The 23,246-nt window shown below is 42.5% G+C and overlaps 1 protein-coding gene across 1 annotated transcript; it reads right to left on the minus strand.

Moving 5' to 3' along the window:
- Nucleotides 1-285: 285 nt before the first annotated feature.
- MYH1 (myosin heavy chain 1) lies at nt 286-22,796 on the minus strand. The gene is made up of 38 exons (XM_044249098.1): nt 22,593-22,796; nt 22,358-22,501; nt 22,076-22,232; nt 20,756-20,783; nt 20,287-20,401; nt 20,110-20,202; nt 19,912-19,975; nt 19,144-19,242; nt 18,950-19,053; nt 18,659-18,797; nt 18,363-18,481; nt 18,123-18,272; nt 17,838-18,008; nt 16,763-17,072; nt 16,596-16,666; nt 15,349-15,436; nt 15,149-15,266; nt 14,728-14,851; nt 14,503-14,639; nt 14,155-14,410; nt 11,732-11,974; nt 11,462-11,638; nt 10,495-10,640; nt 10,325-10,415; nt 9,850-10,239; nt 9,128-9,254; nt 7,227-7,345; nt 6,886-7,082; nt 5,213-5,396; nt 4,773-4,938; nt 4,559-4,683; nt 3,835-4,143; nt 3,545-3,748; nt 3,109-3,234; nt 2,848-3,018; nt 2,477-2,581; nt 2,258-2,353; nt 286-438 (listed from the first exon to the last, which is right to left on the minus strand). The coding sequence occupies exons 1-38, from the start codon at nt 22,794-22,796 to the stop codon at nt 286-288; spliced, it is 5,820 nt and encodes a 1,939-aa protein (XP_044105033.1).
- Between the last annotated feature and the right edge of the window lie 450 nt (nt 22,797-23,246).

The following is a 23,246-nucleotide window of genomic DNA, read 5'->3' on the forward strand; positions in this document are numbered from 1 at the left end:
ATAAAAGCCAAAAATTTTCCTTTCTCTCTCTTTCTTTCTCTGTCTTTTCCTCCTTCCCTCCTTTTCACCTTTCCCTCCCTCTCTCCCTCCTTCCCTCTCTCTCTCTTTCTTTCTTTCTTTTCTTGATGCAGAAAAAGATTAATTGACACAGTTGGTCAGGGGAAGAGTCTCACAAGTTATTTGCGGATAAATTTTTTATCTGCAAAAAAACAATGTAGAAAACAGAGTGACAAAGATGTTCACATTTTGTGCATTTCCTTGGTCACTGTTTAGCATTTCGTTGAATTACTCTTCACTTATGATTTTCGTGTGGACCTCCCGGCTCTTCACCCGCAGCTTGTTGACCTGAGACTCAGCAATGTCAGCCCGCTCCTCAGCCTCCTCCAGCTCGTGCTGGAGCTTGCGGAATTTAGCAAGGTTGACATTGGATTGTTCCTCCTGAGAATGAATGGAGATGCATTTAGGAGGGAAAAGAGTTAAGAATTTCTAGTTTCTTAGGTCAGTTGGTCTCAAATTTCTTTTTACTTAAAAATACTTCACTCTAGTAAACCTTAAAAAAAAAAAAACTAGACAAAAGCTCTTGAATTTTTTTCTTTCTTTCTTTTTTTTTTTTTGGTATTAGCTCCTCTCGTGCTTCTTGAACTCATGGATAGGAAGGAGGGACAGGTGACATTTGCTATCAACATTCCTAAAAGTTCTCCTTTTTAACATGTAAACATCTTAGAGCTACTACTAAATATGTCAGGTTTCCAACCTCTTCTCCCCCCTCCCCACCGCCAGAGTTTGGTGAATGAACCAAACCTTCTAAAACACAAAACAAAACCTTCAAAAAAAGCCTATATTATATCAAGCTATTAGCCTTGAATATTAATTATTGCCCCTTGAGTATTTGAGTATAACTTATTGCCATTTAATGCAATTTAGAAATGAAACAAAATTTGTTTCCCAGAATACTCTTCAGTAGTCTCTGATGATGTTCGAACAGATAAGCAGTGAATTTGGGAAGGTCGGTTTGGGTTTAGTCTTTAGTAATTGTTCTTTTTTAAAAGGCTCATTGACAACAGTTCAAAATATGGCATTCAAATTCAGAAATTAATAAAACTTAGGATTACTAAATAGTAGAGTGTGAATAAAAACTCAGATCTTCCTGTTACAGATGAGAGAAGTAGGGGTTAGAGACACATTAAGACTCTCTCTCTGTCCCCCTTATGCCCTGCTTCCCACCCCAGACCTTAGAGGTCAGCCAAATCATGAAAACCACTAATGAACAGAGGAACTAATTTGTGATGAGTAGGTATATATAACCATACTAACATATTTAGAAAATTTTGTATTTATTATTTTAAATAAATCTTAGGTTGGGGAAATGAGATAAGGTGGAGTGCCAAGAACCCATTGGTCTGAACATGAGCAAGACAGTCTGAGCTCCAGACTTAACTGTTCACTTGTCACCTTCATTTATGTATATGTTGGCATTTCAAAGAGTGTTTCCATAACAGAATTCCTATTTCTTTCTTGCCCTGTGAATCTGTCCCTCCCTTAGTTCCCCATTGTAGTCTTTGTTGCACCATCCAACTGGTTTCTCAAACTATGAATTTGATGAAGTACCCCTGATTTCTTTTCTGTTACCTCCCAGGGCAACCAGTTAGCACATCCTATAGTTTCTCCCTCCAGAATGTACCCTGAATCACTTCCCTCTTCTCTATTTCCTTCACTACTGCCCTCAGGCAAGCCACGAGCCTACCTGAAAAGCTTCCTAGAATGTCATCCTGTACCTACCTATGTTACTGGACAGTCTATTTTCCACAATGTATCCAGAATATTCTTTTAAAAAGTATAAACCAGGGCATGACTGAATAATTTAGAACCCTCCTGTGGCTTCCTAGTGTCCCATTGTACTTAGAATGTGATCCAGACTTCTTACCAAAACCTAGAAGACCCTGTGATCCACCTCCTCTTTTGCTCCTTGACCTGTTCTCTACTGCTCTCTGTGTTTCTTTCTGCTCCTTGAACCAGACTCTTGTCCTCTTAAGAGCATTGTGTTGCTCTTCTCCTTTCCTGGAAGTGTTCCCTGGCTCATCAAGTGGTTGGTTTCTTCTCGTTCTTCAGAACATTGTTGACCCATTTCCTTTGATCCTTCCTCATTGTATCCTTCCTTCCTCTCCTTTCATTCCCCTAACTAAGCTGGGTTGGCCATACTGAAGTCTGGGGCTGGGTGGAGGGATTGTATGATGACTCCAAGGGGTTCAGAACTCACCGCTTCCTCAGCTTGTCTCTTGTAAGCTTTCACCTTCGCTTGCAGTTTATCCACCAGATCTTGGAGTCTGAGCACATTCTTGCGGTCTTCCTCAGTCTGAAATAATATTTTGGAGGGTGGGTCTCTTGAAAGTGCAAATACCATGAACATTTTGTTGTACATTAGCTTTTTGAGCCCTTGCAGACTAGGGTGAAAACCTAGACAGGCCATTTTCTTTACCTGGTAAGTGAGTTCCTTCACTCTCCTCTCATGTTTGCGTAGACTCTTGACAGTTTCAACATTCCGCTTCTGTTCACTTTCAACTTCTCCTTCAAGTTCACGGACCTGCAAAAAGATAGGTATTTTAAAAAACATTTACAGTGATCCTTTCACTCAGTGTATTTCTGTTTCTTCAAATGACTTGCAGTGTTTCTTTTACTCTGCTTTATGTGTATTTTGATGCCCTAGTCTAGTTGTACTCTTAAAAGCTCTTGGGCAGGAAGGAACATTTCTATTCATTCTGTATGTCCCAATCATTCAGCAGTATAAGGTACTCAAAATCAAGAATTGGATTGGAATGAGGTGGGAAATATGCTGATCAGAAGACCCACCCTGGCCTCTAGTTTCTGGATCTGCTTCTTCCCGCCCTTCAGGGCCAGCTGTTCAGCCTCATCCAGACGGTGCTGCAGGTCCTTCACTGTCTGCTCCAGGTTCTTCTTCATGCGCTCCAGGTGGGCACTGGTGTCCTGCTCCTTCTTCAGCTCCTCAGCCATCATGGCTGCCTGATGAGTGGTAAGACAAAACCAGTTGAGAGAGCTGAATGAGCACATCAGGATTCATATTTGACTACCACCGTGCTGCCCTCTGCTCACATCAGTGATGGCCTTCTTGGCCTTCTCCTCTGCATTGCGGGCTTCCTGGACAATGTCCTCCATCTCTCCCTGGATCTGGGAAATGTCTGTCTCCAGCTTCTTCTTGGTGTTGATCAAGCTCGTGTTCTGGTTAAAATATCAAATTTAGAAATATTTAGTACATGAGAGAAAAATTAAGATGCCAGATTTTGAATGAACTCACGAACTAGTTAATTAAGTAATTAGTATCCCTCCTTGTTTCATGAATTATCTGAGATGACACTATGTTTTTAATGTGACTGGATGTCACAGTATAGATATTGTTAACCCACAAATATAAGTATTTTAAATTTCATCCTACGTGAGACATTATGAATGCATTTTTAGGTAATACCAAGATATGAGCAGGAATTTCATTTTCATTCCTTTGTATTTTTCACTACTGTGTTACACTCACCTGGGTGTGCAGGAGCTGGACACGCTCACTGGCATCCAGGAGCTCCTGTTCTGCCATTTTCCTGCTCCTCTCCGTCTGCTCCAGAGTGGCCCGCAGCTCCTCAATCTCGGCCTGCAGCAGGTTGGCTCTGCGCTCCACCATGGCCAGCTGCTCCTTCAGGTCCTCCTGGCCCCGCAGGGCATCATCCAGGTGGATCTGGGTGTCCTGTGGGATGAACGATCACTGGGACACCTCGTTCTCGGGGCTGCAGTCACCCCAGCCACTTGGGGCCATCTTTTGAACGCACTTACTTTGAGGATGCCTTGGGTATTCCTGTAGTTCCTCAGGGCCTCTGCAGCCATGCGGTTGGCATGGTTCAGCTGGATTTCCATCTCATTGAGATCTCCCTCCATCTTCTTCTTGAGCCTGATGGCATCATTCCTGCTCCTGATCTCCGCATCCAGGGTGCTCTGCATCGACTCCACAACCCTGATGTGGTTTCTCTTCAGCTGGTCGATTTCCTCATCCTTCTCAGCAATTTTCCTGTCGACTTCAGACTTGACTTGGTTCAACTCCAGCTGGATGCGCAGGATCTTTCCCTCTTCATGTTCAAGAGATGCCTTTAATGACAGCAGGGGGTGACATTAGCAGGGAATGGGAGTTTACAGTATTCTAACAATAGGAATTAGTTCTTGCTCTTGTGCTGCCATAACACATATTTATTCTGTTGTTCTGGAAATTTCTATAATGAGTTGTTGGTTTTATATATTTTTGTCTCCCCAGCTAGATAATGCTTTTGAGTGCAGGGGGCAGGGACCTTAACTTATTCATCTTAGTTTATTTTCAGTGTCTAGCACAGTTCCTAACATACAGGTGTGTTATTTGCTTGCATTGTTGATTCTCCATCCTCATGCAGAGTACACAGAGTCAGAATTACTTTTTTTTCCTCTTAATTCAAGAATTTCATCAATTCTTGCATGCAATGGACTCTAATTCCTCTTGTAATTGTTTTAGAAGGTACAATAAATTTTCTACCTCTGCCTCCTCTAAAGCGGCCTGAAGTTCAGACTTCTCTTGTTCCACTTGTTTCTTTATCTTCTCCAGTTCATGGATACGTTTCCCTCCTTCTGCAATCTGCTCCGTGAGATCAGAAATCTCCTCTGTTGGTGAATAAAAATATAAAAGTTGATTCAGTGAGGGAAAATATTTTTTCAAATCTTTTGTTAAAGAAAAGGTGAAATGTACTCACGTTGTAAATTCTTATTTTCCCGCTTCAAGGTTTCAAGATGGTCTAAAGATTCTTCATAAGCATTCTTAATCTTGAACAACTCTGTGCTAAGGGAGCGGGACTCCTTTTGGGAAGCTTCAAGTTCAGCATGAGTTTCTTCATACTTCTGTTTCCATTCTGCCAGGATCTAGGGGCAAAGAATAGTTCAGAAATTTAATGGATAAAGTTGATGGGATGGGGGTACCATGTATTCTGGCACTTGTCAGAGTTGAGGTGATCTGGGACTGTCAAATCATTATGAGAACAGTAGAAACCATAGGCATTGTTCCCCTCCACTGCCTCCTGTGGAGTAGGAGCTACTGAGAACAGCCCTCACGTGATCTGAATAATGTACACTGAAAGTAACAGGTTGGCTTTCATCCTGTGTCGAATACTGAGCCAGAGGCTAATATATGAGTTACCTTGTCGAAGTTCCTCTGCTTCTTGTCCAGGGCAGCACAGGCTGCGTTGGTTCTCTCCACATCAATCATGAGGTCCTCCACCTCATTCTGGAGCCGCTGCTTTGTCTTCTCAAGGGAAGCGCATTTGGCATTCACGGCTTCTACGTGCTCTTCAGCATCCTGTAGACGCTGAGCCAGCTTCTTTCTGAAAAGTAAAATAAGGACAAGAGAAGTGAATGGCCATTAGTAGAATTGGATGTTTCGAAGTACAAAAGAGTGATTTCCACAGGCAGACGCCCAATACTTTGGTTTTCCAGCTTATTTTGTAGGCCCAGTTCTGTGTTAACTCATTCTTACTCTCCTATGAACCAAATACTGAAAACAATATAAATTTCAACACTGCCGTACTTCATACTCCTGCTTTAAGGTTGTCTATGATCAGCCCAAGCAATATTTTCCCCATCAAGGTGGCTGGTTTACTTCTCCTCTATAGAGTAATAATATCTGCCTTGAATTACTATTATCTTTGTTTTATCTCCACTGAATTTTCATCTCCAGAGGGTAGAGTGTGTATGTTGCTCATCTTTGTTTTCTTGTAGGCTGTCACACATATTAAATGATCAAATGTTGGGTGAATTGAATTTAAATGAATGAATTTGACCTCAAATCAAATATACTTGATTTTGGCTAATTGTGTCCCTTATTTTTCTTGGCTTTACAGTAATCATTTAATAAAAATAAACTTTTCCAAATCAATATCAATTTTGTTTTGTGAGCTCCACTCAGATGCTCTTCTAAGGCATCCAGCCACCATGATTCCAACTACATAGTTGTACATGGGTCACAGGATAAACAACTAGATCTCTCCTGAAACTTCTGTTGAATTTCAGAGTAGGTTTCTTCTTGTCCAGATTCTCTGTTTTTACAGTTCAGTCTTTTTTTTTTTTTTAAAGATTTTATTTATTTATTTGAGAGAGAGAGACAGTGAGAGAGAGCATGAGAGGGGAGAAGGTCAGAGAGCGAAGCAGACTCCCCATGGAGCTGGGAGCCTGATGTGGGACTCGATCCCGGGACTCCAGGATCACGCCCTGAGCCGAAGGCAGTCGTCCAACCAACTGAGCCACCCAGGCGTCCCTACAGTTCAGTCTTGAACTGTTTGATTGCACTGAATATTTGGTCCCTTATGAAATGATGTGTTTCCTTTCTTATTGCAGAACTTTTTTTTTTTAAGTCTTTAACAATATATGTCTTTGTTCCCCTACCAATAGCCATGTTTTGACATCTCAGAAGGAGGAGCTGTGTTCTGAGGCCCAATTATTTTTTTCCCTTACACACCTAACACCTTGAACTGATTTTCCCATTAGTGGCTGAGAGGGAGGAAGGGCACAGGGGAGTATAGTTAACAGTTACTCTGTCTACAACTTTGTGGATAGAAAGATGTCAAAAGTTCCCCTTTTCAAGAGCAGTCCTTCAGGTTCCTCTTGCCTTGTTGCTTTCTTTCTTCTGCCTTCTAGCTTAATTTCTTTTCCTTCCTGCCTAGAATGTTTGTCTTGCTTTGGCTTATGATCATGCATGTTTTTTCCTTGGCTTTTCAAATTTGTTTTGGGAGCAATAGACATTTTCCCATATAGTGCTTATGGCAGATATGCTTTGTTAACAGAGATATTTTCATTTCTGCTAAGTCTAGGACATACTTGGCTTCCTCCAGCTCCTCTGTGCGCTGGATGGCATCCGTCTCGTATTTGGTCCTCCACTGGGCCACCTCACTGTTGGCCTTGGACATTGCCCTTTGCAGCTCAGCCTTGCCCTCCTGCTCCTCCTCATACTGTTCCCGCAGCAGGTCACAGTCGTGGCGGGCTGATTGCAGGGCATGGGCCAGAGCACTCTTGGCCTGAGAACATAGAGATCAGAGACCTAATTTGATATCTTTAAAGTGACATTTAGTCCCTAGGCTCCTATAAGCCATCAGAAGACAATCTATAGAAGTAAGAGAAGTAAAACCTGAAAAATAAGGGTAGTGACAAGTAGGGCTTACTTTTATCTCTTCTTCAAGCTGCCTTTTCAGTTCCTCGATCTGTTGTGTGAATGCTTGTTTGCCTCTTGAGAGCTGAGAAACTAACGAGTCCTTTTCATCTAGCTGGCGTGAATATTCACCTGTTAAGACCAAGATGGAGAAAACTCAACCTCACTTTGGAAATTAGCTCTGGATTAAAAACTGGAGCAGGGAAAGGGACCTGAGTTTGAAATACGTTGGGGAGCATAGATTACAGCAAGCCACCAAGTTCCACTTCAGTTCTGATGAGCAAATGTATGTAAAAATGATAAGTATGGAAAGCTTGGAGGCTGATTACATACTTAGGAGCAACGCAAGATATTTTGAAAGATATATAAGATTATATATCACAGGGGAGCCTGGGTGGCTCAGTTGGTTAAGCAGCTGGCTTCGGCTCAGGTCATGATCCCGGCGTCCTGGGATCGAGTCCGCATTGGGCTCCTTGCTCGGCAAGGAGCCTGCTTCTCCCTCTGCCTCTGCCTGCCTCTCTGTCTGCCTGTGTTCGCTCTCTCTCCCTCTCTCTCTGACAAATAAATAAATAAAATCTTAAAAAAAAAAAAAGGGCTACCTTCGCCTTGGGTCATGATTCCAGGGTCCTGGGATCCAGCTGCTCATCAGGCTCTCTGCTCAGCAGGGAGCCTGCTTCTCCCTCTCCCTCTATCTAGCACTCTGCCTACTTATGCTCTCTCTGTCTGTCAAATAAATAAATCTTTAAAAGAAGATTTTTTATCACAGTAGAAATTGGTCAAGAAGCATGTAACAAGAGATGTTAATATTTAATAAGAATCACAACTTTCTTTTTTCCATGCCACTAAGTTAAAGAAGGAACTTAGGAAAAGAGTCTACAAGGAGAATTTTGATACTTTGAGAATACAGACTTAAAAAAAAAAGATTTTATGTATTTATTTGACACAGAGAGAGAGAGACAGCAAGAGAGGGAACACAAACAGCGGGAGAGGAAGAAGGAGAAGCAGGCTCTCTGCAGAGCAGGGTGCCTGACATGGGGCTCAATCCCAGGACCCTGGGACCATGACCGAAGTCTAAGGAAGATGCTTTAATGACTGAACCACCCAGGTGCCCTGAGAATACAGTTTTTTTTTTATGAAGTCTGCTAACTACCTGTATAACAATAATAAAAGCCTGACTTTCAACTTTGCTAGAAAGAACCATACTTGAATGCATGTGAAAGAGTAAAGTGGTTCTTCAACATTGACCTGCTTATCACTTTAGTAGTCCAGATGACCCATAAAAGAATTTCCATCTTATTACCTCTCACTTGGGGAGGTGGAAATTTGGTAAAGTTGGATGGTTTGATTAGGGGACAGAGGAAATGCAGAGACTCTCCAATTTGGATAGTCAAAACTCTACAATCATCACTTAAGGCTCTTGGGCTGGGTTGTACTACTGAATTTCTCTGCATGACTATGCGAGCTAGCAGCATTTGGCCAGACTTCAGGGAGAAGAGAGGAGTAAGCATTCCTGGATAGTCACTTCATCACTGCCATTGCCTGTCATCTTTAATATGTGGATTACATTACACAGAATGTTGAGGGTAATAAAGTAATAAATAACTTGTGTAAGCATTTTGAAAAGTGCAAATAAATACTATGAAGCTACACTTTTAATTTGATAACTTGATTAAAGTCAAATGTGCTTTAAAATGTGTAGAAACAGAAGAGCCTGGATCTCTTTAATGAAAGTCACGATTACAACAAAAAAGAAAGCAATCTATGACAGTGGTCAGTGATTTGTTCATAGTGGTGGTGACAGGTGTCTTCCAGGAGGGTAATATGTGATCTCAATAAGTCAGTGCAGAGTTTTCCAGCGAATTAATCATCCAAAGGAAATTTGTCATTCAAGATCAACACCCATAAATGGCCCACCTGATTCCGTCTGCAGACGCGCTCTCTGAGCCGTCAGGTCGTTGATCAGCCGCTGCTGCTCCTCTTCTTTGGTCTTAAGTTCACTCACCTGGTCTTCTAGAGTGCGACACATCTTTTCAAGGTTCCCCTGCGTTCAGAAGGTGGTAGAAAGCTTCTCAAGCAAGCATTTGGACCACAGGAATTTTTCATAATCTGAGCACTCCACAGGGGCTGTGGGCCCTGTGATAATACACTATCTTTACAAACACACACTACAGAGGCCTAAGATTATTAAGGAAAGAGTAACAAGTGATATAGTCCAAACATGCCACCAGTGAACTGCTTTGTGAATTCAAGTCTGTACTCAACTGGTTTTCTCTCTGATGGGAGAATAATGATACTTGATTTAATTCTGGGCAATTTTTTTGAGGAGCAATTTATTTGTGCTTAAGGGGAAAAACAGAAGCCTTATCAAGGTGAGGTGTTTTTAAAATCCCAGAATGTATAGTCCAATGGTATTTTTTTATTTGGAAGAGCTTAACTTCCCACCCTACTGTTCTTTGGGTGTGGCTATTCTCACAACAAAGATTGAACACTTGGCCTATCACACCCAAGTGCCCTTCCTCCCGCCTGTCTCCTGCTTGCACTGTCTGTAGTCTCCTGCCAGTTACTAAGGATTCCTGAGCCTCTCACTCACCCCTGTCTCACAGAAATCTCTTTTAAGACTTAAACCATGATTGCACCTTGGCTTTGGAGACAGTCTCCATGTTACTGGCGAGGTCATCGATCTCCATCTTCATCTCACTCTTCTCCTTCTCCAGCTTCTGCTTGACCCTCTGCAGGTTGTCTATCTGCTCCCCGAGCTCGGCCACGCTGTCCGCGTGCTTCTTCCTCAGGGTGGCCGCTGTGGCTTCGTGCTGCAGGGTGGCCTCCTCCAGGTCCCTGCGCATCTTCTGGAACTCGGCTTCGCGCTTCTTGTTCATCTCGATCTGGGCGGAAGTGGCTCCGCCAGCTTCCTCCAGGCGCTCGCTGATCTCCTCCAGTTCCCGGGAGAGGTCAGAGCGTTGCTTCTCTGCTTTGGCCCGGGAGGCCCGCTCTGCCTCGATTTCCTCCTCCAGCTCCTCGATGCGGGCCTAGGGGTGACACATGAACGTGAATGCCAGCTCATGACAGTTTTGATTCCTGGAATGCACAGAAAGAGTGGGGGGTCCGACTCACCTGTAACTCCTTGATCTTCTTCTGTAGCTGCATCCCAAGGGCCTGCTCGTCTTCAATCTTGCTTTGCAGATTGCTCATTTCAAACTCTTTCCTGTTGGAGGAGCATTTTATGTCAGTCACAGATATAATAATAGTAATTTCCCATTGAAAGTTTTGTCCTCATTGCTTACTTTTTGAGTTTCTCATCGAGTTGCTGCTTATCATTTTCAACATCCATTGTGGATTCTTGAGCCAATTTAAGGTCTCCCTCTAGTTTCCTCTTTGCTCTTTCTAGATCCATTCGGATTTTCTTTTCTTGTTCCAAGGATCCTTCAAGCTAAAAGTTAATAATGCATGAATACATTCCTGGAATGTTACCACCTTTCATTGAGGGTTGGCCTTGTAAACATTTGACTCCTGTCTAACCCACAGCTTATTTTTTATTTTTCTATTCATAAGACTAATTTGTTCCATCCATCCCATTCCCTTTGCTGAGGAGTCATCATTTAGAAGGTGAACCATACCTAATTACCATATGATTACAGTAAACTGCTAGGGAAATGCCATCCCTTCGGAATCCCCCCACTGGAAACCACTGTTATTAGTGTTTCACCATACCTGTAGACACTGCAGCAATGTTTCTAAACCATGACTTCTTCCAGGCCCTCCCTTACTCACATATTTACAGTGGGTTCTCTACTCGCTATAAGATCACATTTAACCCTGAATTCATCTTGCTTATTCCTTATTTGGAATCCCCTTCCTCACTGTGAGAGAAAACCTTCTAGATATTTACTACTACTTTGCTCTTGCTCTGCTCGCCCCTTAGAGTACTGTCTCTGTTTCTTTCTGGCCATTTGCTTTTTGATCCCAACCAAAACCCATTTTGTTTGTACAGCTTTTCCTGATAAACAGAATAATTCCTTTTCCTTTCCCCTATTTCTTTTTACCCATACTGTCTGTTACCTACAACGTTCTTTATTGATTTTTTTGACTCCATGGGTGTCCATCTTAGACCTTGAATCAGGGATAATGTTCTATGCTACTTATTCATTGGAAGCTCTTGAAAAGTACCCATTATATCATTAGAATGTAAACTCAGGCTGATTTTGTTACTAAATAAAAAAAATTACTTTTTTTACATGATGTTAGGCTTACATCATCTACTTGTTGTTCTAGCTTGATTTTAGCCTTGGTCAGGGTGTTGACTTTGTCCTCTTCTGCCTGCAGGTCATCCAGGGTCTGCTGGTGGGCCTCTTGGAGGGCCTTCTTCTCCTTGGTCAGCTTTGCGATGGTTTCGTCCAGACCTGCCATCTCTTCCGTGAGGTTTTTCACCTTAAAAAATTAAAAAGAGAAATGGTAGCTGTGCTAAAGCATGTTAGTAGGGTGGCAGAACATCTATATGGTAGACAGGAATGCAACTCATACCTTGTTCTCTGTGGCGTGCTTCTCCTTTTCAACCTTGGCCAGGGTCAGCTCAAGGTCGTCAATGTCTTTCTTGAGCTCCGAACACTCATCCTCCAGTTTCCTCTTCTTGGCCGTCAGCTCAGCATTGATCTCCTCCTCATCCTCTGCTCTCTCAGTCACCTCCTTGATCTTGGCCTCCAGCTGGATTTTGGTTTTGATCAGCTGGTCACATCTTTCCTCTGCATCAGCCAAGCTATCTGCTTCCTGAAAAGGGATAATAGACACTTTTGGATTTTAGTTCTCTGGACATTTTCAGATTTTTTAATATTTTGAAGCCAAATAAGTAAATTGTGTTTTAAACCCTTGAGTTAATTTTTATAAGCTTTCCATTATCTAGGAGATATTTATTGGGCACTTATTATGGCACTGCGAATTTTTTTTTTTTAAAGAATTTAAGTCAGGGTTCCTGGTGAAATTAGGATACACTTCTATTTGCTAATGATGAGGTTCAGGACATACTGTCCCTAAATACGGCATCTTGGCATATTGCATACCATAAACTGAAGGCATTTGAGAAAATGGCTAAAGTAGGAAGCCCATTCTGACCTCCTCCCCTCATCCTTCTTCCCTGAAACATGTGAAAAGTACCTTCCTGTACTAGGAGGAAACAAGACATTCTTATCACCAGAGATGGGAACTGGGGGCCAAGAAGGCTGCATAAACAATCCTTGTTGAAGTAACATTTATCTTCTTTAGTTACTTCTTCATCATTTACTACCCTGAGCTCAAAACCCTTTATCTTGTCAGTTCTTTACAAATCTATCATTTGTCTAAAGGATATACAAGCTTCCTGCTCTGCTTACTTCTTTGGGTCTTCAGTCTCTTGTAAAGACTTACATATACATGTAAAAATCAATATATATACATGCTTCTTTCCTGTTGATTGGTTTTTAAATATTCAGACCCACCCAGGGACCTTATTAATAGGTTCCAGGAAAACTTTTTCCTCCCCTGCATGATGTCACCTACATTTAATGTGTTGGTATATAATTTCAGATTAGTCACCTTTCTTTATTTAATATTTATTTCGAGGAAAGCTTAGTGTTTGAAAACAAAATGAGTGGGTATCCTGTGGATTGCCCAGAGGGAGGGATAATACCAAGAAAGTGTCTTAAAGGGCAGTTGTCCTACAGAGTAACTGGGAATTACAGGGAACACATGGAAGAAATAAGGGGAGCTGAATATGTTCAAAGGTGGTGCATAGAGAAGTAGCGAACACGTTTCTCATGAGAAGGAATAAGGGTTGGAATAAAAACTCTGTAGGAGCAGGACCATGTCTCCTTCAAGTTGTATCCCTAGCAGTTGGAATGTCCTCATGTATTTATTAAATGTGGAGAGTTGAGAGAATGGTGCTGAAAAGTAGTCATACTATTCTCAAAAGAGAGGAGTATGCTCAGACCAAACTTAGATATGCCCTATGGTGGCTAACCGTAGATATGACTTAGATATGCCCTACGGTAGCTAATTGGCTCTCCGAGGTGTGATGAACCCCTCTCCTCAATTTAGAAAACCCTGTTGTACATGAACTATAGGGAAAGACACAATGCCAACCTAGGTATGTACAGATAGTTCATTTTTCTTTAAATTTTCCAGTTGAGTGTTCCAAGTGTAAATACCCAACTGGACCAGTGTCAATTTTCTTCTGAATTCAGAGGACTGTAGGGTCACTCTCAGGGCTTAGGTTGTTGGTCTTAGTAGCAAACTGAAAGTCTCTTTTCAAATGATTTTTTGAAGAGTCAAAAAGTCATTTGAATCACAAAAGTGGGTTAGACAGTTGTGTTTGATCAAATATTTCTTCCCAATCTTCTGGATGTTTATTGGGACATTTGAACAAGAATATCAAACCATATCAACCCATACGAGAGTATCTCACGTTTTGCCTAAAAACTGACACACTCTGTAGAAAGTATTGCCATTATCCTTGCAATGACTCTATTCTTTCAGGTACTGGAGAGTTTCTAAAGACAGAGTTGAGAAGGAAGTTGTAAGTTGGTTTCATATTGGTTTCAAGTTGATCCATTTCCATCACAGTGTCTCCTCCCTCCCCACTGTAAATATTGTTTTTCATTTCCCTGGTCTTATGTGCTTTTTTCAGTAGGGAGAGTCTAATGGAGCAAAGGTCACCTCACTTTCTGCTCAAATTTTGCTAGGAAAAACATTAAGGGGAAAAGGGAAGTGCTTTTGCTTTTTCCTTTTCGACAGCAAGGGATCCTACCACAATGCCTGGTAGTAATGTTCTGTCTGGGATTGTGTAGAACTTCTAAGGAGTTGTGAATTTGGAAAGATTGATAGTCCCTTAGTGAGGTAGAATCTAAGTCTTTCTCCAGCAACTGCTGAGTCAAAATGTTAGCATCTGATTGCAAGAAATGGGCTCTGATACTCACAGCTTGGACCTGGAGCTGCAGGTCGTTTTTCTCTTGCATGAGAGCAACCATTTTCTCCTCCAGCTCTTTCCTTTTGGCCTCAGCCTTTGCAAGGTTTTCCTTGGTCTTCTCAAACTCTTCCTTCATGTTGGCCATCTCCTTTTCTGTTTCTGCGCTCTTGAGGAGTGGCTTGATCTTGAAATACAGCTTCATCCAGGGCCAGTGCTTGACATTCATGAAAGCACGGACGTTGTACTGGATGCAGAAGATGGACTCTCTGTGATAGGAGCAGAAGTGGTCAAAGTCAGGTTCCAACAGGAAGTAGAGTTAGAAGGGTCAAGGGTACTCGTAGAGTATCTCTGTTAATACCTTCTCTCCACCATCTTCTGGTACTCCACTCTTGCCAAGTACCCTCTGCACCTGGCCTGGGTTCTAGTAATCAGCTGGGCCAGCTTCTCATCTCGCATCTCCTCTAGGAGCCCCAGAAGACCAGCTTTGAAAAAGACCTATGCATGGGAGGAGTTGCAGATCAGACTCTATACAGAAACTTCACAGGGACAAGAATAGCATCAGATAGGCTTTAGAGACCATTACCTTGGTGTGACCAAATTTATATTGGGTGTGGTCAATGTCGATGGACCCAAGAAGCTTCTCAGAAGCCTTCTTGCTGTCAATGAACTGTCCTTCGGGGATAGCACTTGCATTTAATACCTTGTATCTGTGTAGGCCAAGAAAATAAATGATAGAGCTGTTGTCACCAACAAGATGACATCTTGCCTTACTATAAAAATGATGTAGACTCTGGGTAGTCCAGCAAACATAAACAAGAAATCATATCCATGTCTTCATTCTCTGTGTATCAGAGGGTGTCAAATTTTGGCCTGTCAATACAGCACCTGCCAAATGTGTTTCTCTTTTCCTCAATTATAATAGAAAGTATAAGTGATTTTTCCATTGAAACAAATAAAATAAACAAAAGAACCTCTTCAGATAATTTGCAGTGAGAGAGTCTGACCTCTGTTTGAAGTCTGCGTAAAGGATCCTGCTTGGGAACCCCTTCCTGCAGATGCGGATCCCTTCCAGCACCCCGTTACACCGCAGCTGGTGCAGGACAAGTTCATGCTCCATGGCCCCTAAGAGGAAGAGCACACATGCCTCATTTCATGGTCTAAGGCAAGCATCCTGGAGTTTGTTCAGGCAGCAGGTGGGTCTTACCTGGAGTCTTGGTTTCATTGGGGATGATGCAGCGTACAAAGTGGGGGTGAGTGCTCCTCAGATTGGTCATCAGCTTATTCAAATTCTCCTGTGGAATTTATGAATATTTGATTTTAAAAAGCACTGTTTCTGTATATTCATATTCACAGACATAATCATTGTGACATCTGTGATATTGGCTTAGCTCTAATAGTATCTAGTTATAGGATCCAATAATATCTAATTCAAACACTATCTGAATGGTGTCCAGATTTGAAAATGAGGAGTTGGAATTTCCACATTCTCAAAATGTCCTTCTTTTTCCTGTTTTCGTGCATGATAAACATACTTTTCTGTTAGTCATTGAAGCGGTCACTGCTGCTGAATTTCCTAGTGTGTGTTGTAGCTTGAGTATGATATTCTAAATGTAGGGAAACATTCTACCCAGACTCTCTGGTTTAGCTGTATGATTGAGCTTTACAAATAATTCAGTGTCTTCTTCCAAATCTCTAATTTCTTTCTTTACCCTATTTTCAATTGTATCTGCTTCTCTATCACATTCTTACTCCTTATTCTAATTATAGAGCTATATCCTCCTGCTCATTCCACAGAAAGTGGCCTTTTAGTGCCTCACTCTGGGAATTGGCAGAACACCAACAGCCATGTTACCAGGTATGAGAAGAAGTCTTCCAACTTGTGGAAATGCTGGTTTTTCAGAATAACTAAAGCTTTCATTATTAAAGATGGGATTGTCCTAAGAAAGGTAAACTTTCCTTTAAGAGCTATTTCTGATTGCATCTGGTTTTTTAATTCCTTTGTTTAGAATCAGTCTCCAATTCCCAGCAGGGATCTTCTGTCATCAGCTTTCAAAGTCCACTCACTTCAGTTCTGAGCCAATATACACCTAGGCACTTACATCATTTGGAGGCTCTCACAGTCTCTAGCAAGTCTCATGTTTTGCTTAGTCCTATCCTAGCAGAACCTTTTAAATGTCAATGACCTTATTTCCTGGCCCCCCAATTTAATTTAACATCTGATGCTGACTTGTGCAATTTACTCTCATCCCTCTTGACACCTTGTCTCCTATATACTGATCTGTCTCTTCCAAACAACCCTGAAGTCTCTAAACTGCTCTACCACCACCCACTGACTTGTCTCTAGAGTCATGTCCGGTTCTGGAATCCTTGCAAGATTATGTCCCTTTCCCCACAAATACAGTAAAATTTAAGCCCCTGAATCTAATAAGACATAGCAAAGGCATTTCGTACCCTGAAGAGAGCAGACACAGTCTGGAAAGAAGAACCCTTCTTCTTGCCACCTTTCTTGCCACCGCCAGACTCTAAGGTGGTTAGAGAGAGCACAAGCAATCATTGTACAGGCTTCCTTAGTGTGTGTTTGACACATTAAATAAAGGATGACTTCTGTTGGAATTTACCTGCTTCAGCAGCTGCTGCCCCAGAGAAGAGGAAAGCCAGAGTCTTCAATGCAGACTTCTGGTACAGCCCGACCACAGTCTCATTCAGGGGGTCCTTGTTCTTGTCCAGCCAGCCGGCGATGTTGTAGTCCACAGTGCCAGCATAGTGGATCAGAGAGAAGTGGGCCTCAACCTTGCCTTTGGCAGGCTTGGGCTTCTGGAAGTTGTTGGACTTCCCCAGGTGCTGCTCATAGAGCTTGTTCTTGAAGGAGGTGTCTGTGGCCTTGGGGAACATGCACTCCTCTTCCAGGATGGAGAAGATGCCCATGGGCTGAAAAGATGAAAAGAAACAAATGCCTTTCAATTTTGTCTGCTTGTAGAAATAATATGTGACATCTTGATCCTATTTGAGTAAATTCATCCTTTAATTTCTTACAGTTAATGAAAACTCATCCCTTGGTTCATAAGTCATTACATTTGCAAATATTTATTGAGTGCCTATTGAGATCCAAGTTCTGTGTTGGGCTCTGGGATGTGATGGTGAGGGAGAGGAGCAAACGTCATACTCTCCTGGAGTTTATGTATTGCCCCACTGCTCCACAGCTGCATTTCTCCCAAGTTTGACTTGCAAACTAGTTGGATCAGAAACCCTTGGTGAAAATGCATATTCTAAGGATCCATCCCACACTTCCCGAAGAGTTTTCCCAGGGGTGAGATTAGGGAATTCTGCAGTTTTATTAAGCACTTGTGATGAGTCTCAAACTGAATTTCGAGAGCCTCTGCTTTAAGTATTAGAAATTCACATTTCAGTTGCCAGTAAAAATGAATCTAAGAATGACAAAGGGAAAATGAGTGAAAAATACTCTTTATAGTATGCTTTTTTAGGGAAAGGTGGTTTAAAATATAAGGTCTTGCACTGCCAACTATCGGGAAATGGAGATTTCTGGTTGCTAGAGAAAATATTCACTCTCCTTTTACCAGAATATCTCTCTCAGAATTAGCAAAAGAAGGACTTTTCCTGATTTTATTTATGAGTTGAAGTCTTCTAAGATTTTTCTCAGTGGTATAATCCGTGACCTGAAAAAAGGAAGCGAACCTTCTCAATAAGCTCAATGCAGGCAGCCAGGTCCATCCCGAAGTCGATGAACTCCCACTCAATGCCCTCCTTCTTGTACTCCTCCTGCTCCAGCACGAACATGTGGTGGTTGAAGAACTGTTGCAGCTTCTCGTTGGTGAAGTTGATGCACAGCTGCTCCAGGCTATTGAACTAGGTGTTGCAAAGAGCAAGAGTAGGAGTGAGTCTGGAAAATCCAGTGGGGACTCTGCAAAGAAGACACAAAATGGAAGGGCCTTTAAAAGGCCATTTATTCAAACAACTCACGTCAAAGATCTCAAAGCCGGCGATGTCCAAGACCCCGATGAAGTACTGCCTGGGCTGCTTGGTGTCCAGCTGCTGGTTGATGCGGGTGACCATCCACAGGAACATCTTCTCGTAGACGGCCTTGGCCAGAGCGCCCACGGCGTTGTACACCTTTGTGGACAGGGTAGTGATTGTTGGCGCCAGTGAAGACATGCTGTGAAGGCCTGGGATGGGTATCATTCATTGAGGTCACAGACTCACCTGCTGCACAGTCTGGCCTTTGGTGACATACTCGTTGCCGACCTTGACCCTGGGGTAGCAGAGGGCTTTGAGCAGGTCAGCAGAGTTCAGGCCCTGGAGATAGGCCGCCTTATCAGCAACTGCAGAGACAAAATTCAGGCACCCTGTGTGACCTACTGTGGGTCCCACAGTTCATGGGGATAGAGTGATGAGTGAATCAGTCTATAGAAAATCTGTATGAGGGTGAATATATATACGCTCATCAGAAGCTCAACTAAAAAGAAGACATGAATTTGGAATGATCTTGTCTGTATTACCTTCGGTGCCATCTGGCTCAGCCTGCTCCTCACGCTGCTTCTGCTTGAACTTCATGTTCCCATAATGCATCACCGCACCTGTGAGCTTATAGATGGAGACTCTTTCATCAGAGGTGAAGCCCAGGATGTCAATAGCACTCTGCCAGGAAAGATGAGAGGACAAAAGTTAGGGCAGAAGACACTAACTTATTCAGGAGAATTTATAACTTATCCTTAACCACACCTATAGAGGAGTGTTATTGTCATTTCATACATAATGGATTAAAAAAAAAAACTATATATGTGACTTACATCCGTGGCCATCAGCTCTTCCTGGTCATCAATGCTGGGCACTGTGATCTCCCCTTGACTGACGAAGGCATAGTCATATGGGTTGGTGGTAATCAGGAGCATTTCTGGGTACATAGAATTCAGGGTATGTTTTCCATCAGGAGTTGTTAATAAAATGATTAGCTTCTAGCTTATAAATTTAAGCTCCTTCTTACCAATTAGGTCTGGCTTCTTGTTAGACATGATTTGATAGAAAATGTGGTAGCTTCTTTCCGCCTTCAGCTGGAAAGTAACTCTAGACTTCTCCAGAAGATCTGCAATGAAAAGTAGACTGGTCAGGAGGAAAAATTGCAAAGTTCCTGAAGTGATTTTGGAATTTGGGATAATTAACTAAAAAAATCTCCCTGGCCTGTTGTGATTTCAGCTGAGTGTTGTGCCTCTACAACATAGGCTACATATTGTGCCTCTATAAACACCATCACAGGTGCTCTTACCACCTCCAGAAAGAGACTAAAGCATGCCTGGCCCAAGACATAGACATTTCTCATGCAGAAGATCATTGACATTTGGGATATAATTGATTCTGGAGAACCCCTTCCTCCTCAGGGTCTTTTCTCACTTTATAATAGAGGAACCACTGAGAGCAACATTTATCAAGCCTCAGGCTAGGAAGAAATCACCCATTCTCAACTTGAAGGCAACTCATTTACCCTAGTGTTAGTGTTTTCTTAGAGAAAATTGAAATCTGTTCTGAGGCTGGAATATCTCAGACAAGCCCATGGCTCCTGGCAGTTCTTATAGAGTCATTAGTTCATGACTGGGATAAAGCACACTGTGGGCTATGGATAGGAGGGCATTAACTACAGGCATGTTTGGCAGCAGACTGGTCTTTCACAGGCCCTGGGCTCAGCAGGAGCTGAAAATGTTCCTCCAGACCATCATTTGTCATTCGTGGATTCTGTTTAGGAGGTCCTGTTACTCACATGTTTCAATATCAGCAGAAGCCAGTTTTCCCGTGGTACCAAAGTGGATCCTGATGAATTTACCCTTGCAAATAAAAATGATGATGTTACATACAAAACTTGAAGCACTCAAGAAAAATGAGATGGAAATGATAATTCAAACATGCTTTCTCTGGCATGGAAGGGCTGAGAAGATTCCTCTGTGACCAGGAGACTTACAAAGCGAGAGGAGTTGTCATTCCTCACAGTCTTGGCGTTGCCAAAGGCCTCCAGTAGGGGATTGGCACTGATGATTTGATCTTCAAGGGTTCCCTGCAAAGGCAAGAGCGGTCCTTATCTCCCAGGCACCAGACTTCCCGAGAGCCCTGAGAGTCTGGAGTCTGATCCCAGGCCCACCTGCATTTTGCCAGAGGTAGCTTCCTCCTTCTTCTTCTCCCCAGTGACTGCAATTGTTGCAAAGTACTGGATGACACGCTTGGTGTTCACAGTCTTCCCTGCACCAGATTCTCCGCTGTCAAACAGAGACCAAACGTACGTGAGGAATTAAGCTGTGTGACAAATGAAAGAACCTCCATCACCAGCATTTACTACCTTACGCACCCATTTTTATATGTCTTTGGGATTTATAACCCCTACTCTTAAGAAAGTTCTGGGCAGCTTTTAAGACTGGACTAGCATATGACAAAGTTTAGGCCATTGTTATTTTACATTCTGATGCAGTCTAAACCCTACGACACGGCACAAACTGTATCCTGTTCCAGGCTGAACAGCATTGCTTCAGCACGAGCACTAACTAATTCGTTTTAGTTTGGCATTCTCCCCATGTGAATAAAATACCAATACATCCCAGAATAGTAATACATACGTGATTAAGATGGACTGATTCTCCCGATCTAGGAGAAAGACAGTGGACAATCAGCATCATAGCAGTTACGCAAACAGAACTTTCTATAGGGAAACACTTGGGGCATTGACTATAAATACTGTGTCATTTTGAATGGAGTTTAAAAATATATTACTGTAAAGTTATATATATTATTCTTAACCTTTTAAGTTGAAGAGAAACATAAAATGTTGTTATATCGGAAATTCCTTAAGCCCTCATAGTTAAGCGTGTCCTTCCGGTTTAAAAGAATGAGCAGTACTTTCCAAAGCCAGACTCTCTAGTTGTCCGCTGTGGATTTCAGAAGCATACTCTCTGCTGATTCATGCATAAAGGAGTGAAAAAATGCAGAATATATGAAGTATTTGGATGGCAGTTTAATAGGTTTAAATAGTGCTCATCAAGCCGAAGTTGAGATTTGGTTTCTAAATGAGTCAGTTGGCCTCGCAGTGTGTGTGGGGGGAGAAAGTATCGTAGGCCGTAACCCTAACTCTGATCAGTCCTGTCAAAAGTGTGCTATCAGGGGCGCCTGGGTGGCTCAGTGGGTTAAGGCCTCTGCCTTCGGCTCAGGTCATAATCCCAGGGTCCTGGGATCGAGCCCCGCGGGATCCTTCCCCTCTCTCTCTGCCTGCCTCTCTGCCTGCTTGTGATCTCTGTCTGTCAAATAAATAAATAAAATCTTTTAAAAAAAAAAAAAGTGTGCTATCAGGGCAAAGAAAGATCAGGTGAGGAGAATGCCCCAGTCAGAACAAAAATGCTTTTAAGGGGGCAGAAAACAACTTATGTTTCGGTGCATGTTCAAACACCATCTTCATTCAATTCATTCATTCATTCATTCATTCATTCATTCAAGAGGCTATCTTCTGTGGGATGGTCTCTGATGATGTTAGAGGTGACAGTACTCCTGAAAGCATCAGAGTGGTAGTCAACAAGGAACTTGAGCACAGAAGGATTGAACGTGTATTTTTCATTTCCATTCAGGCAATATGATTCCGTAGCTACTTAATCTTAACTATTGTTACTTAAATCTATACCATAAATTATGTATTTCTGTGGAGAATACAAGCAAGTTAAGTTTCAAAGGATAGAAGCAGAGGCGTGGCTGGGAAAGTCACGGAGGTGGGGTCTAGAGAGCTCGGTTTTAGTTCCAGCTCTGACAGCATGTACCTCTCTGTGTTTCAGTTAACTCTTCTGTACAACCAGGGGCTTAGATTAGATTATCTCTGAAAATCTGTTTAGCTTTAACACTGTGTGACTCTAGGTGGTTAAATAATTTGTATGAGAAACACTTGAGCCACTGACCCGTCAGCATGAACTGGTAGGCATTGTCAGAGATGGAGAAGATGTGGGGCGGGGCCTCCTGGCGCTTCTTGCCTCTGTAGGCTGTCACCACCTCTGCATTGTACACCGGCAGCCACTTGTAGGGGTTCACGGTGACGCAGAAGAGGCCTGAGTAAGTCTACACCAAAAATGAGGAAAAAAAAAAAAAAGGAGTATAATCATCTCATAGGGACCTTAATAATCTACTATTTTTCAAAACTGTTAACCAGCTGTCTAAGCAGAAGCCCATGAGAATGAACTCACGTAGATCATCCAGGCTGCATAACGCTCTTTGAGGTTGTACAGCACAGCGGGCTCGTGTAGGTGGGTCATCATGGCCATGTCCTCGATCTTGTCGTACTTGGGAGGGTTCATGGGGAAGATTTGATCATCTTTCACTGTCACAGTCTGGCCAACGGGGAAGATAACGGCTCAGGTGAGTCGAGAGACCAAACACAAGAACTGATAGAACGGGGCCAGCTCCAGGGGCTCCACTCACCGCTCCAGCTTCGGTCTTCACCGTCACTTTCCCTCCTTCTCTGCTCTGGACGGTCCCTTTCACAAAGGATTCCTTGGGATCCACCACAAAGACAGATGTCTTGGCATCAAAGGGCCTATTCTGGGCCTCAATGCGCTCCTTTTCAGACTTCCGGAGGTACGGAGCCGCCTCCCCGAAAATGGCCATTTCCTGGTCTGAACTCATGGCTGCTGAACTCAGAGGTCCTAATGGAGATGAAGCATTTCACGTTAGAGATTCTGGACTGTCATGTGTATCAGTATATCTCCATATATTGGTGGGGATAATTCATGGAAACTGCCCTATCTGGAAATCTCCCCCAGGCAGGCCTCCTGTTCACCATGCCTGCTTCCCCCTCTTTCTCTGCCTTCCTCTCTACTTACTTGTGATCTATCAAATAAATAAAAGCTTTAAAAAAATAAATTTTATTTTACATCAGTTTCTCTTGTTTCCACACTTCTGACAAATTTGGATTTTTCAGTTGTCCTTAATATTTTTAAAAGCCTTATAAAATATTATTATGTTTTCCTTATTACTGAGATTCTCATAAAAATTTCACAAAACTTTCTTCTCAGGATCCTTCCATCTCTTGCCACTTTAATATTCACTAATCCTGTCAATAATAATCAGAGGTAA

This window comes from Neovison vison, chromosome 5 (genome assembly GCF_020171115.1).
Source record: "Neovison vison isolate M4711 chromosome 5, ASM_NN_V1, whole genome shotgun sequence".
Lineage (NCBI taxonomy): Eukaryota > Metazoa > Chordata > Mammalia > Carnivora > Mustelidae > Neogale > Neogale vison.

What these genes read in the sequence shown, in the direction of transcription:
- MYH1 (XM_044249098.1), bottom strand. Translation starts at nt 22,796, where the DNA reads ATGAGTTCAGACCAGGAAATGGCCATTTTCGGGGAGGCGGCTCCGTAC. An exon ending in AGAAGATCAAGGAGTTACAG is followed by an intron (nt 10,240 to 10,324) that starts GTGAGTCGGACC and finishes TGTCACCCCTAG; the next exon opens with GCCCGCATCGAGGAGCTGGA. An exon ending in ATACCCAAGGCATCCTCAAA is followed by an intron (nt 3,749 to 3,834) that starts GTAAGTGCGTTC and finishes TTCATCCCACAG; the next exon opens with GACACCCAGATCCACCTGGA.